Below are 16,895 nucleotides of genomic sequence, written 5' to 3'. Positions count from 1 at the left end.
CTCTGGGTAATCACTCGATAGGCCAACACAGTAAATTAATGCCAACTGTTCCACTGTCAAGTATAAGGTTCACAGTATGCTAAAAAAGAGATACATATCTGTAATTTTTAATTGTCTATGAATTTTTATACATCTACGAATTTTTATACATATATGTGAAGCCTACTCTAAAAAATACATGATTATATTAAGGTACTAAGGTTATAATTTTTTTATATTTTGTATACTCATTTTGGTGTAGTTTTACTATTGTATACCTTCATGAAAATATGCATGCTTGGGAGAGTATGGAAAGAGGGTTGCTTTAGAGAAAACTAAAATTAAAACTCCAAAACATTAATAGAAAAAACAGCCTTTTCTTTTCTTTTTTTAAATATTTTTTGGCAAAACAGGCTCTTCCAGAGAAGAACTTCACTTAGAGAAGAAAGGGAAATCATCAGGAAATCTGAATGTGCCATGATAAAGTTATCAAACTTCTTTACTATACTTGCTGTTGTTTATGTATTAACATTTTATAAAACAAATTTGTTTACAAGTTTTAATCTCTGTACAAACACTTGAGTATAGAGGGTTATTTTATGAGCTTTTACTTTGTTTTCCAAAACAGGAAATTGTTTATACCTAGGCCATCAGGTCTGTAACATAAAAAAATGAATTAGGTGGCAATGAACTGAAAATAGCAAAATTTGGAAAGCAACTAAAATTCTATCTTCCCTCAGCTTTTAAATTCTATAACTAATTTAATCTCCTACTTGCAGAAAACAAGCAGTTTACTTGAATATAGGTTAGTTGCTTCTATGTATGTAAATATATCCAGGAGCAGAGAAATGTGTTGCATGGGTTTACTCTGAGGGCCATACACACCTACTCTAGTAACTCGATACACAACTATAACATCTGTAACATCTTTTCACTTGATTTCTGGTAAATTCTCTCTTGCTACTTCCTTCATATTGTAATTTGTGCATCCCTTCTGTGAGGGTCTCTATTCTAGTCCTCAAGAGCTGGGAATTTAAACTCAACCATTCTCCAACTTTTATTCTCCTTTAGGAGGTGAAAATGAACCAGAAAACCCATCTAATTCTATTCATGTTTCCAGATCCTTAGGATCCCTCCTTCCACAGCCTATAAATACTTTCCCAATATTTTCCTGGGGATCCCATAGTCATGATTGGTTTTACTAAGTATAGAGAGGATGTCCATCAATGTGATTAGAAGATGTTTTTTTGCTAATTGTTACTAATCAAAATAAGGCTCTTCCCTTCCCATAGAGACAAGAAGATAAGGACTCTATCTTGCTTGATGATTACATTTCAAAGAATGGCTCCCGAGTCCCAGAGAAAGACATTCCTAGGTTGTAAAACTGGCAAGAGTCTGGGATAATATTTACATCTGAAAGTAACAAAGAAAGGATTTATATTTGAAAGTTTCCTATAGTAAATACTTTAAGAAAAGTGCAGTCTGGAACTTATGTTCAGGAAAAAACCTGTCTAAAATCTAGTCAAGCTGTAAGGAAAATTAAGGCCATCTAAGATATAAGCCACAAAATACATCTTAAATTGAATTGCTGTATAAGTTACCCTTTATTTATGCTTTAATCAGAGTTGTTTCTTTAGTGTAGGATCAGAAGTTTTTTCAATGTAAAATAAAAAACGTTTCTGGTGTCCAAATATGTATGCTAAAAAGGCAGGAATTTTGTGAACAAAATACACTAATAATTTTGCTAATTATTATTCTCATGTGCAATTGTGCAAGCATGTACTGGTTTCCAACTTTATGAAGGCTTCAAAAGTCTGTCTTTGCATGACAGTAAGCTCAATGCCCTTCCTCAAAAAGAGCCAAACCATCTCCTTGTTATGATCCAGCCATTATGTATAGCAGCTTTGTATCAGTGGTGTTACAGTATGTCTTCAAGCAGTTTTCTTGTAGGATAAGCTCACATCAGCAAAGTGCTTGAAAGATACAGCAGAATGCATATGGGAACTACAATCTAGGTGTGTTGGTCCAAGCAAATGTATGAAATATTTTATAAACTTTTGTATGATATCTTGCTAACTTCATTATTCATTTAAGCACAAGATTTGCAGAGAAAAGCTGGTGTAAGGTACTATGTGAAAATAATGTGAAATATTTTTATATGACATTTATATGGACAGCCTTTAAAAATTATAACCTTGAAAGTTCTAATCAAAATCCAAGTTAAGTTTTTCTGCTTTTGGAAATAATGAGAGTAAAATATGAGATGATCTTGACATGGAATTTGGTGGTTTAGGGGTTATGACCAACAGTAATGTTATAATGTCATACTTGTTGTTGGTCTTAACCCCTAAGTTCAAAAAAGGATTTCAAATCATTACATCACTCACATACTTCCTTTGCTCATTTCAACTCCTGTGTTCTGTTCCCTTCAGCACTACCTGAGCCCTCATCACCACCTTAGCCCTCATCACCTAATATCTTTGTCTACTGAAGCAGTCTTCTAACTGGTTTCTTTGCCATCAATCATTTCACTCCAATCCTATTTGCATACTGAGGCCAAATTACTCTACAGCAATATCATTTCAATGTCAAACTTTCGTAGTACTCTGTTATCTCCTACATAATAATAACACTCAAACCTAGCATTCTAAACTCTCCAAAACTTGAGCCTGGTATATTTCTCAACTCTGTCACTCACATATGCTTGCATAGTAACCATGTTTAACCAGTTGGTGCACTAGTTTTGGTTAAGTCAGAACTGGTATTTAGAATCCTGTTCGGGCACATAACAGCCTTTTTACTTTCTGTGGTCTAGTGTACTGGAGTTTCAATTTCTTTTCATGTCATTTAGTATCTACCTCAAAAGTTTGTTGTAAGGTTTGTTGATTAAAGGAATATTTGCAATGGTAGAAGTAGTTATTGTTATTGTTACTGAAATTACCACTCTTTGTAGTAAACTATATTCTAGAAACTATACAAAATATTTTATATACTTGCTGGTGTTTAACCTACTAACAACCCTATAATAGGTGATGTCACACCCACTTTACAAATGAAGAAATTGAATTGCAGAGAGGTTAGTAGTTTACTAAATTGTATATAGTCAATAGTTGAGTCAGGATTTTAAATACAGTTTGTCTTTTATTTTTGATATATATGTAAGGTATGCAAAGTAATGATTACATATATACACACCCACACAAACACACTGGGAAGTGATTACCACAATCATGTTAGTTAACACATTGTTCACCTCATGTAGTCACCATTTCTCTTTTTTTGGTGACAAGAACACTTAAGATCTACTCTGTTAGAAAATTTCAAGTATAAAATACAGTATTGTTAGCTATAGCCATCATGTTATACGCTAGACCCCCATAACTTATTCATCTTATAACTAAGAGTTTGTACCCCAGTATGTCTTAAAGGACTTAAATAGGGCAAAAGCAACTCCATAATAACTCTCAGTACTTTGCTAATGCATTCATGTTTGGGGGAAGAAGTTCTGTAGTTTCTCAGATAATTTTGAGAGGATTATGAGCTCAAAAGAGCTCAGAGTTACTGAACTACTCTCAGTTCCTAAATGAAGAACAAAGGCCTTGGGTGATTGATCTTTAGAGCTCCAGGCACTCATATTTTCTGGCCCAAGTAGAAAAATCAATTATATGCTATGATAAATTGTTTATCAATAGCTCAGTAATTCTGCATATATTTCCTTGCACATAGTAGATAATTGAAAATTTTTAAAAGAGTATGTCATTTAGTTGTTGCTGGTCTGGAAATTGTAGCACATATTACCAGGATTGCCATACAAATAATAATTTGTATTTTCAAATAATAAAATAATATGGCAATTCAGATCAGTTCCTAAAAACTGGCTTTGCAATTTATTATGTGATTAGTTTTTTTTTTAAAGCAATCGGTAAAGTTGATCTCTTTTGCACTAGCTGCAGAGAGAGACAAGTAGGCCTCCAGAATCATCCTGACCAATCAAACTGAGCTACCCAGGGAAAAAGTGTTGCACAGATAAATCACAGAAAAATAAATAACATGAAACATAACTGAGAATGTTCTTAGAATCTTGACTGAGCTCAACCGGAAACAAAAAGGGCTTTGTTTTTAGCATGGTGCAATTAACTATATCCAGTCTTGCTTTTCTTCAGCAAGACTTGTATGAATTAGGTAAAGACATGTCTAATTCATTAAATACAGACATCATCTTCAAACTCTAGCCCAAAGAATAAAAAGTATAGTTTGGCCTTGATTATTCAAATATTTTCCTCAGTTTTCTACTTTACCTGACTAACATATATATAGGTTGTTTTAATTCTATTGATTTAATCTAAAGTATTTGTTTTATTAAATACTATAAATGTTTGGCACATATATTTCTGAAAATACTTTTTCTGATTTTGGAAGACCTGTTAAATGGCAATTTGTTTTCTTCATATTTTAAGTGCACAGTGTTTAGCTGTGCCTTATTAGACATACTTCAAACCACATCCAAACAGACAATTCTAACATTCCCAGCAATCTTCTTTAATTGCTGAATACATATTTTGAAATATAATTTAAAAAATGAAATTCTGTGTACTATACCTATTTTTTCTAATTGTAGCAATAATTTTTTTTGTTTTGTTTTGTTTTGATTTTTTTTTGTTTTTTTTGTTTGTTTGTTTGTTTGTTTTGTAATTTTGTAAAACAAAAAAATCTCCAGGACTTTCAGACTTAATTAAAAGTAAGAAGCAATGAAAATGATAAAAGCTCTTTGAGTGCCAAATTGGACTGAGGAATTTTATGGACTGAATTGTGTCCATAAAAATTTTGTGGTTAAAGCCACAAAATTCATAAGTTAAAGCTTTAACCCTCCGATCTGATAGTATTTGGAGATCAGGCCTTTGAGAGATAATTAGGGTTGGATGAGGTCATGAGAATAAGGTCTAGTTAATGAGATTAGTTTACTTATAAGAAGAAACACCAACGAGCTTCCTTTTTCTCTCTGTTTACTTTTTTCTCTCTAACTACGTACAGAGAAGCTGGGCATTGAAGAAGTCAGGAAGAGAGCCCTCACCAGAACCTGACCATGCTAGTGTCCTGAGCTCAGATTTCTAGCCTCCAGAACTATGAGAAAGTATATTTCTGTTGTTTAAGCCACGCAGTATGTAGTATTTTGTTATGGCAGCCAGGACAGACTAAAATGCTTACCAAGTTTTAAAATAGTAAGTTTATTATTAGCTCAGTGGAAAAAAGAAATACTATTATTACAGATACCTAATAAAAGCTCCTATGCAGCAGCTGTGTTCTTTGAAGGTGGCTTGACAGGGTGGCCATCATCTCCTGGGATGCTCAGTAGAGCCTTGAAAAGATGTTGAGGGCTAAGGAAAAAGTGGATAAGTGCATTTTCTTAGCACACTAAGTTCTTAGTTGTGGACCTGGACTGTATGGGAGCTTATATAAGTTTCTGCCACTTACTGCGTAACATTGATCAAGTCCCATTGCCAATGAAAGTCATAGTTTCTCAGTCTGTAGAATGGTAATAATAATAAAACCTAATTAGTATGGAGGGGAGTACATAAACTAACACATTAAGCACCTAGTACTCTACTGGGCACATATGACTATTAACTGATATTTCATCCTGTCACTTGCATAGTATAAAAACTATTTTTTTTAATTCCACAAGCATTGGGGCATAATAATAGTCCTATGTACATCCAAAGACTTCAAAGGTCCAAGTGTATATAAAAATAAGTTAGGTTTGCTCTCAAATAAATCTCAATAAAATTTATCTGACACACATGTAAATGCTACTCGTAAGTGCATTCCAAGAAATTTACTCATCAATGGTAAGTAACTAATAAATGATTGCAATAATAAACATTTTTTCATACTCAAACTATGTCTGACTCAATTGGGGGAAAGCATTTAGAGAAAGGACTGAGGGATGGTTCTAGAGTTTTGAGGTACTAGGGGAGCAGCCCAGTCTAGGTGGAATGTTGAAGGCAAGGATGGTGGGCAGGGAGAAGGCAAGAGAGAACACTCTGAGAGACTGTAGGCTCCATGGAAGAGTAGTAGTGTCAGAAAGAGATACGTGAAAATCCACCTAAGATCAGCTTCTCTCAGCTTCTGTATTGCAAAGCTGTGACGTAAGTCTTTTTAGGTGGCCTGTGCCCCCAGGGAGTAAATACCAATGCTGCCTTTTATGGGCTGGCTGACTGAGCAAGTTCCATAGCCTCTGAGAGCTTTACTGGTAAAGCAGGAGTAATAAAGTTTAGGTCATGACATTTCAGTAACAAGTTCAGTGACATTTATAGTTCATAATAGATGCTCAATAAATAGTATTTCTTTTATGTTATTTTTTCAGACCCATGTATCAGACTTCTCTGGCTCTATGGCAGGAAACACGTTTTCCTGACCACCAAGAGAGTGGCCCTCTTTTCAGTGAAGTGCAAAGAGAGTAATAGCATAGTTACAACAAATAATAAAACCTAATTATCAAGTTTTCCAGACTTGAAAAAACACAGGAGACAAGAAAATAGATGATACTTCTACCTCTGGAAATTTTCAATCACAGATGTTCCTTCAGACCAAGAGTTATGCCAAGCCTTTTGGGTTTTGTAGAGGGGGTTGAAATGGACAATATTTTAATCTCCTGTTTATTTCAGAAGTGCTATACAAACACTCACATGCTTCAAAGCAGCTTCCTTTCTACTGTATTTTTCAGTTTTTTCTTAGAATCACCTCTTAATCCTAACCAAATGGAGAGAAGATAGAGTGCTAAAATACCCCATAGCATTTATCTATTGCTACACAAAAAATTACCCCAAAACCCAGCAACTTAAAACAACAATTCATTATCTCACATGGTTCTGAAGGTTAGAAATCCAGGAGCAGCTTAGCCAGATGGTTCTGGCTAGGGTTATTTCATGGATACCCATGTTGGCTGGGGCTGCACTCATATGAAGGGGTTGGAAAATTCATTTCCAAGCTAACTCACATGGTTGTAGAGGAGGCAGGGGTGAGGGGAGGAGGGGAGAGAGAGAGAGAGATAAGATGGAAGTCATGGATGTATTGTATGACCTCACCTTGGAAGTCAAATACCATCACTTCTGCCTTATTTTGCTGTGGCAAACTGATAAAATGCTGATGGACAACGTGAGTGTGAGATCAGGAGGTGAGGATCACTGTTGTCATCTCAGAGGCTGGCTCCCACATATTTCTTTAGCTTCTCAACTAGGGAAACCAACTGTATGCATATTCTGATAGGACTGCAGGTTGAGAAGACCCATTCCATCCTATCCATCCACTAAGCACTGGAGAAATTTTCTACTAATCACAGGTTTGGTGATGATTTCTAATTTTTATTTCTAGATATGAACTGTAACATTTTAAGTATTTATATATATTTAAAATTAGAAATATGTTCAAATTTATTCTGTCAGTCTTTTAACCTACAGGTGAATATTAAGAGCATCAGAATTTTTCAGGGCAATTATGGTATGTGCTATAATCAAGTTATGTATGAAAGACTAAGTATACACCAATGTAGAGGGACTGAATTGACCTGGGAATTTGGAGAAGGCTTCACAGAGGAGATGACTTTGATTTCTGTTTTAAAATATTAACAAGATCTTGCACAATTGACAGAGTCAAACTAGAAGATATATATTAGGAAAAAAAATGCTGAGTTTCAGCAAGTTTTAGAAGACAGCATGCAAAGATAAACTTTGCAAAGCTCCAACACTAGGGGAAACTGTAATTCATTGAAACATACATATTTGATAAAAGTGTAAGCAAGGCAAAATATACCAAAATATATTTAACAAAAATGTAAGCAGTGCAATGACAAATTCAGAACTCAGGGTAGTGATATGACCTCTGGAAGGAATGGAGGAGCCAAAGTTTTGGGATCACAAAATCATCAGAGAGAGAGATTAAGTGATGCTGGTGATATCCAAATATTTTAGTAGAATTATAAATGTTCCATAACAATTTGTATGTATAAAATATTACATGATCTTTTTTTAACATTCAGGATATGTCAGCAGGGAAGACAGTATCTGAAAATGCATGGAAGGGTGAAGGACCTTGGAATAAAATATAGACATAATTATGACAAAGAAATGACAAATAATTAATTATCCTTCATAATATACAGTTTAGTATTCTAACATTGTATTGGAGTATACAAAGGAAAGGAGATTATAGATACAGTTGAAAGCAACAAACTCAAAACTCAAAATCTTGCAAAAGAAGCAAGTACTATTTCTGTATTAAGAACCAAGAGACTGATTTTTCTCCTTTGTTGCCTGCTTGGTGATAAAATCAAGGCATATTACAATTAAGGATTTCGAATAATGTGAATTAATGATAAGTTACAGCAGCAGTTATTATTTTCATCATTTGAAAAGAGGTCCGGTGCATTTTAATTGTCTGAAGCTCATCATGTGCCAACAACTTTTGTTCCTAGTGGAATTCAAATTACAGGGCAGTACTTTATTGAACAACTTACCCTTTTAAACTATTGTGAAGCTGCAAGCAAGGTTTAATTACATTATTGCCAATCATCTGAAGAATGGTAATTACTTGGAGCCCTTGGCCAATGTTTCTGATTAAAAATGGTGTAGAGTACTCCACAGGTCATAAGTTCATATCCTGGTTCTATTAATTTTCTTCTAAACCTTACTTTATTCCTGAGACAAGGAATGATTCCACCCTTGGAAATGATGTTAAGGAAAAATATGAATGATCTGAAGAGAACAGATACATGAAACAGAATGACTTTGGCTGTTATGACCTGTTTGCTATTATGTCTGTGTTGTTTTGTCTTTTGTATTCCTCTTTCTAGCCAAAAAAGGAAAAAAAAAAAAAAATCTGAGACCAAGAGACTCTTTTCTTGTGAGAGGTTTGAAGTACCTTTAATAATTCAACTAGGCTCCTAGCCAAAATTTTAGTTTTGACTGAAAGCAATATTTATCTTCTTAAGAGTAAGACTGACTTCCTATGTGTTTAGAAACAGAGCAGGGTCTGTTTTTTCTAGTGAAGGGGACCTGATATGCAAGGAGGAGGGGATGAAAGTTGGAATTTTTTTTTTCCCTGTGAAGATTAAAACAAGATATAATCCCCGTAAGTCCACGTCAGGACTTTCTGACCAAGAAGTTGCATCAGTTTTGCTAAAAGAAGGCCAAGAGTATCTGAAGCTATTTTCTGAGTCAGCACTGTCTTCTGACTGAGTTCAGGTGTGACTAGCTGTTCATGGTGAGCTTGAATGCCAGTACCTGAGTTTTCTGCTGTTCTTTTGACTGCTTGGGCTTCTTTTGTTTTTTTGTCTACTTGATAGATCTTTGTTTTGCCATTCGGTCTGCTGTTGGTGAAAATATCCTTTCACTTAGCCCGTTGATAGCATGCTTCAGCCAAAATTGACCCATGTTTTCTGGGTGTGGGCATGGTCCGAAGCTATCCTTCTTCCACTTAACATGTTATTTAGGGTAGCAATAGGTCACATGGTTATCTGATTCATATTTTAACTAAGGTGTCTCTGATTCGAAATTACAAAGATGTTCATTGTAGCATTGGGGTTAGATGTTCCGTATCTAAAAGTGAGTATAGCTTTTCTTTCCAATCATCCTCTCACCTGTGAGTGCCCCCAAGACACAATCCTTAGTAGTTTTCTCCCTAAATTACGTACTTCCAAACACCGTCATAGTTATGCAACTCTTCATGAATAACTTCCTCTTTCCTTCTGTTTTCCTTTTTTTCTTCCTCCTGTGACTACGATGTTCCCTAGACAGCCCCCAATAACCATATTCTATTAGTATTTTTACTCAGGTAGACTACAGGAAGTACTATCAATGGCTCATTTTTGGTATGCTAATAGCATATGAAGAGTCAGTCTCATGATCTCATCTATTCCTCTGTGACAGACTACTCCAGAGTGGAAAAAGTGTTGGTTATTCGCCTGGCTTTTGGGTTCAAAAAATAGTCTTCTGAAGGCAATTATCATAATACATTATAAAAATGGTTGGAAAGGAGTTTTCATGGAAATAATGCTGGTTGAAATTATTAAATATTTGCATTCATGGCAAGTATTCATGTGAAATATTAGCCTTCATGTTCAATCACATTAAACTTTTCACTTAGAAGCATAACCCTTAGAAATGTAACAGCCCCAACTATTTGATACATCATGTTGCCCAACTAAATGTTTAGCATTAAATATATAGATGTAGGAACACCTTTTTCTCCCATAATGCGTATGGTTATGATGATCCAGAGTGAGCAAAATGTAGAAGTCATCAACAGGGGATTGAATGCATAAAATCACACCAAATATCTCTGCAGAGTGTTTATTCAATAGACTTCACTGTACAAGTTTACCACAGGTGGAAATTTTCAGTGATGAACAGCAGCTCTTAAGATAAATGTATTTGGTTCAGATTACGTATGAAAAGATAAGAATTGGTATTTATAGAGCTAGGACTAGCATTCTAGTTAGTATGACTAACAGCCTATAGATTTTATTTTACATTATTATGTTTCTATATTCTATGCTAGCAAAAAATTAAAGCTTTAGTCTAGGAGTCAGAATATCTTGAGTCCCAATCTCAGCTCTTTGCTGTTCCTGACAAGACTTGTCACCTTCATGCCTTAATTTACTCATTGGTGTAAAAATAAGGAAGGTATCTGCCCTATATTTTTTACTAAGTTGTTAGAATTATATTAAATGTGAGGCATATTAAAGTAAGTTGTTTCACATTGTGTGTTTCATAATTAGAAGAGCATTTTGACAGCAGTAGTATCAGTTTCCGATGCTGCTGTTCTTCAACTTTTATTCTTTTTTCTTCCCTTTTGGATTCTAAATATCTGTGACTTTATCATGACCACCTCCTCCCTTGACCCTTTTTTGAACGAAGGATATTGGATTTTTGCCAGTAGGAAAGCCAATGATGAAACCATACTAAGTTGAAGGAAAGAGTTCCTCCTATTTTTGGGGGGTAAAATGTTGAATTATCAAATTGTCCTTTTCAATTCTGTATTTGGATATTAGTTACAATTACTTATTTTCTTCTTGTTCACATAGGAAATGACTTATTTCTTGTGGCAGTTCATGAACTGGGACATGCTCTGGGATTGGAGCATTCCAATGACCCCACTGCCATCATGGCTCCATTTTACCAGTACATGGAAACAGACAACTTCAAACTACCTAATGATGATTTGCAGGGCATCCAGAAGATATATGGTAGGTTACTACTTTTTCCATTTGCTTAATCCTGTAGTGAAGTCTAGAAATTCTGCTGTGTTTTCTTCTTTGAGATAGATGCTCTAAGAATAAACAGATAACTACAGAAAAAGTATGTAGCTGGCCTACTGGCAAAACTATTCTATCAATTGAATTCTGTTGGCAAAGGTCCCAGATATCTTAATGTAAAGATTATGGGAACATGTTAAGCACTGATGAAATTTCCTTACTGAGTTTGGTTGGAAAACCTGCAGTTACAGCGAAGTTCTAATAAACTTTAGTTTTTAAAATTCAGGGAAAAATATGTAATAAGTGAATGTAACAAAAAAAAAAACAGGGAAAAATATAAGACTTTCGTATATAAAATGCTGAGACTTTTCTACAAACTGATAGATTGACTCACAGTTTGTGAGAGCTGGTATTAGGTATTTCCTAGACAAAACACTTTTGAAGGTCCACAAAATACCCTTGTGTGATAGATACAAGAAATTGACCCCAAAGTCATGTAATGATTTATTGACCTAGAGTAAGAGTTAACAAATAAGGGAGTGAAATTAACAAGTGGTGAAGTTTATTAATACAGAATACAAAACAAATTTTTAGTATAGTAATGTCATTTTTATTCACTCAATGAATGCAAATTAAGAGAAAAGGGGAAAGACTATTATGCATATTTACTATAATCCTAACTTCCTCATACAACCATTGACCTTTATAAAGACATTTATTTCACACATAGTAGCAAAGAACTTGACATTTATCATTAATATATAGCAAATATGCTTTACTAAATTAATGAAGTGAAGCTTTTATTTTTACAATACAAAGACAAACGTGTGCTATCTGTGTGTTAATATCCAGTATCCAGAAGATGTCTTTTGCCTTTTTAAGCAGCATAGTTTAAGTTCACTAATTCGTTTTGCATTCATTTGTTTTCTTTTAATTTTAATAACTCAGTGGTAAGTATTCTCTCAGGGTTAAATTAGATTTGTAAAAAAAAGGTCAATTTTTATGCTGCTCTTTAGTTTGCTGGGATACCAAGAAGAGAGAAATGTCTCACTCAGAGCTAAATATCTCTTTTGTTGAATTGAGCTATCCTATGTCTAAGTGTGTATCATCAGAAATTCTTCTTAAGTAGTTCACTGAAAGAAGTCTCTTTCTCATAACCTCATGAATTAGTAGTCTAGACTGAAGGTCTGCAAAAGAATATTCTTCCCATACCTAAATATTAAGTGCAAACAGCTTTACATCTTTTTTAAAAAACGTGAATCTCTTGAGAATGATGCTTAACATCTGTACCAAATTACATGTGTAAACTTTGTCTTGATTTAGAAGCCCTTTTGAGAAATACTTCTTCACATTAATATTTTACTGGTGGTATTTTAATCAATAGGTATTTTAGATTCACTACTTAAAGGAAACACTCTTCCAGAAATTTGTCAAAATATTTCGTTAGAAGAAAACAGTGCAAATCAATAAAAGAGTATAAAATCGTTTTGACACATTGGATAGAATAAACTTTGTTTAGTTAATGTTTATCTTTTGGAAATATTTTCATAAAATCATTATCTATCGAAATCTAGGATTCACTTTGTTGGAGCTTACTTACATGGCTCCAGTATTCATTTTCATTTATTTTTTATTTATATACCACCTACTTCCAAAAAAGTTCTGAAGGCAGCTTTCCCAAAATAACTGTGGTGAAGCTATGAAAATATTATTAAAATTAACAAAGGAAACCTAGCTACCTGGATCCAGAATCTAGCATGATAAGGACAGTTTCAGATAGACTTGGCAATGTTTTTTTTGGGTAAGATAATTTGTTTTTTATTTTTTATTTTTTTTTTCAGAAAATATATGATCTTAAAGACCTCTTAGTTCACTTAGTCTGTGCCCTCTGCTGATAAGTGATTGTTCTCTGTAGCATATTTTCCAGCTCTATTCCAGTTTTAAGTGAGCCAAGCACTGTCCTCATATTTTCAAAAGGTCCACCTGACAAGATTCCTCCACCTACAAGACCTCTGCCGACAGTGCCCCCTCACCGCTCTATTCCTCCGGCTGACCCAAGGAAGAATGACAGGCCAAAACCTCCTAGGCCTCCCACCGGCAGACCCTCCTATCCTGGAGCCAAACCCAACATCTGTGATGGGAACTTTAACACTCTAGCTATTCTTCGCCGTGAGATGTTTGTTTTCAAGGTAGGAGACTGTGATTTTTTTTTTTTTTTTTTAACAGTAGATCAAGTGTCTAGTGTTGCTTTAGAAAACAAGTTCTCATTCATTCTAACATTACCTTGCCAGCCCTCTCACAGTTAGAAAGTTCAAAAAAAAATTTTAAGAAATAAATGCACAAATGGGCTTAAATGTCTAGCAGAAGATTGCTGTAACATTCTATTTTGGGAATGCATTTATGTCAGCAGAAGCTAAAATGCCTAAAATGTGAGGGTAAAAAAAAATGCTGCATGTTATGAAGAGATAAAATAGCATAATTTGAATCATGAATAGGAACTAATAGGGATGATTTGCTTGGGAGCTTAGCCACTTCCAGGCATACTGCAGCTATTGTATCTTTGGTTTACATATCTTTATGAGATCCCTGTAATTTCATTTGACCACTACAGCATTGTTTTACAGGAAGAGTATTGATCATTTTGTTTGGGGTCCACGGGTAGCCATTTGAGTTAAATCTTCTCTATGAGGCTATCATTTTGACTTTACATATATATGTTATTGTTTTGATGTTGTTAGGCAGTTGTATCTAACTAATTTATATTATTTTTTTTAAAGGCTACAAGCTGAAACTAATTTTACATTTGCAAAAATACTTTTAATGTTGGGGTCTCAGAAAATAACACAAATAAACAGTATATCAAAAGTAAATTATATAATATTGAAAGGTGAATATAATACTGAAAAATACTTCCCGCCCGAGTATTTGTAAGCCAGCCTTAAAGATTAATAAAGTAAGTTTGGATGTTGGTAGTAGAGTATTAAAAGAATCACATTTTGCCAATATTATTTATTTTAAAATAAAATAATGTGCTCTCAGTTTTGGTGGACATAAATCAATAAATAAGCAAATGCTCTTCTACTTACATACTGCCTATGTAATTTTCTGTCTACTAGAAGCTATCATTTAAAAATACAGATTTCATATAATTTTAACTAGATAAAATGCTCTATTTTCTTTGTTGAAAAATAAGATCTGGATTTGATATAATATGCATAAAAGCATCATACTTTCCAGGAAAAATCAATGTGTTTCTTCAAGCACATGAATAGATTTTTGAACTCTATAAATGCCCTGTAATACTTAATTTGATATCGCCATTCTATTTCAAGTAGTTTAATAAATTTAGATTCAAAGAGTAAAGAAAATCTTACTTTTGTTGCTCATTGTGTTACTCTGTGTTACTCATATTGTTAGTCATTGTGTGCAATCTTGTTTGTTCCACAAGACACCTGATGAAAACTGAAGGGTTGGCAGAACTTCAACATTGCAGGCTTTATACCTTGATATCATAATAATAACACCAATGCATCAACCTTATCTGAGAATATGATGTGAAATTGACTCTGGGTACATTATTTTTTCATTATTCCTGTCTATCTAAGTAGGTTGCTGATTTCTGATGAGACTGGTGTCTTCATATCTAGTGATCGCTTTCAACAGACTCTTTGCTCTGCACATTGTAAAAGTTTAGTAAGTGCTGTTGACTAACAAAATAAAGTCCTGTGATCACTGTTTCCTGAAATCAGGAACTGATAAAAAATGCATGGATCAGATTCTCAAGTAGAAATGCAATAGCTGCTACTTTCAATATCAAAACAGGTATATAAAAAATATAAGTAAGGCATGCTTCCCTAAACTCTGAGGTTATATTGGATTCCTTTATCAAAATCCCTGACAGGACAGAGTTTCTAAAATCTTCCCTATTTTCATTTTCTCAGTAATTCCAAGAATTATTGCTTTCTTTCTAAGAATAATTTCTCTGGAAGATAACATCTTCTAATAGGCATTTTTTTCTTTGTAATATCCATTTGCTTAGTGAATGTTTTGTCACATAATTTCATACTTTTTGTTTTTATCTCATCTTTGATAGAATGTGTCTGTGTGCCCAGTATACTTTCCTAGGCATCAAGACTGTGTGAATAGAAACTAGCATCCCTGTCTTTGCAGAGCTCATATTTCAGGAATGAAGACAAACTTGAACATTAATACTTTTAATACATAAGAGTAAAAGTGATGACAATGAAACAAAGAGAAAGTACTGAAGTCTAATCAAACAAGAAATTTTACTGAGATTGGAGTTTTAATGAATTTTGAGACAAATTTTCTAGGCACCTTAAAGAAGTGGGTGGTGCAGCAATAGGTTTGTGTATGGAGGAGGAAAAAAACAGACATGTTACTATCTAGTATAAAGTGATAATCTTTTAATTCAGACATATGCAACATTGGATAGATGTAAAGAAAGCATGATTGCATGATATCTGACTCTTAGTTAATAGTTGTCATAGATTCGGTAACCATTATGTGTCTCTGACCTCATAAAAATACTGCAAGATAGATAACATTCTGTTTTACAAATTTAAAAAACTGAAAATCAGAAAAGTGTTATTGAAACACTTCTAAGAGGTAGTCAATGGCTGAACACAGGTCTACTTGATTCCAAAATCTATGTTTTCCCCACTAAACTTTTTGCTTTGTTACCTGAAATAATTGAGAAAAGTTTCAAAAGAAAAGTAGACTTTCAACTATATTTTGAAATGGTAAGTATTCAAGAAATATTTATTGCATTCATACTGTATGGTAGATATTATTTTAGGCACTGGCTATGTAGCAGTGAACAAAATAGGCTACACTTCGGTTTCTTGCAAATTGCATTCTAGTCTTCAAGGTGGACACGTGGGTGAGGGGCTTCACACAGATGTTCCAATTGTGAATGTCATAGAAGGGTGTGAGAATGCTTACATATGACAGAGCCTGGAATTCTGTTTCTCAGTGCCAATGACAGCTGATTGGTCTCCTAATTTCTCCTCTATACTTACTTAGTCTAGACTGCCTTTACTTCTAAATTAATGTCATTACCCCATATCTGACCTTTCTCCCATTTCAACATTTCTTCAATAGATACATCACTATTGTTCATATTTTGCTCCTTATTGACTGTCTTTTCAAATATTTTTAGTATTGCTTATTGTTTGATCTCACTCTTATTAATATAAGTTGATTTTCTACTTTTGTTAATTACAGACTCTACACAATTTAGAAGTGTCTTCATCTCCTCAACCCTTACCCATCAACACTTATTTTCTCCTAAATTTTAATGTCTGGGGATAGCTTCTTGAGTCTCTGCCTATCCAAATGTTCCACCCTCAGCATCTTCTGATGTCCCATCTTCTCTGATGGATTCTCTCTAGTGATTTTTATATTCTCTATATTCATTCAATTAGCATGTTATTTATTTATGTCTTCTCTATTTCTTACTGAAATGTGTTCCTCAACAAGATTTTTACTTCTCCAGAGCGGAGATCGGTTCACATGACCTTCATAGTGCTCAGTGCTAATGAATAGGGATGTCATTGTAAGAATTGCATAATCAAACTGTGGCAAATATTATTTTTATATTATGATAGCCAGGCTAAATGAAATCCTTGAAGCATTTTATTTTGGT

The 16,895-nt window shown here is 34.0% G+C and overlaps 1 protein-coding gene across 1 annotated transcript in view; it reads left to right on the top strand.

The window, feature by feature from the left end:
* MMP16 (matrix metallopeptidase 16) overlaps positions 1-16,895 on the top strand; it is a 295,760-nt gene that overhangs the window by 201,504 nt on the left and 77,361 nt on the right. Inside the window, exons 5-6 of the mRNA XM_017896416.1 lie at positions 11,060-11,221; positions 13,208-13,419. Coding sequence (XP_017751905.1) covers positions 11,060-11,221; positions 13,208-13,419 — 374 coding nt within the window. The remainder of the gene's footprint in view (positions 1-11,059; positions 11,222-13,207; positions 13,420-16,895) is intronic.

This window comes from Rhinopithecus bieti, unplaced genomic scaffold, assembly GCF_001698545.2.
Source record: "Rhinopithecus bieti isolate Rb0 unplaced genomic scaffold, ASM169854v2 scaffold_27185, whole genome shotgun sequence".
NCBI classification, from domain to species: domain Eukaryota; kingdom Metazoa; phylum Chordata; class Mammalia; order Primates; family Cercopithecidae; genus Rhinopithecus; species Rhinopithecus bieti.
The sequence above is the reverse complement of the archived record's forward strand: the minus strand, read 5'-3'. Positions and strand labels throughout refer to the sequence as shown.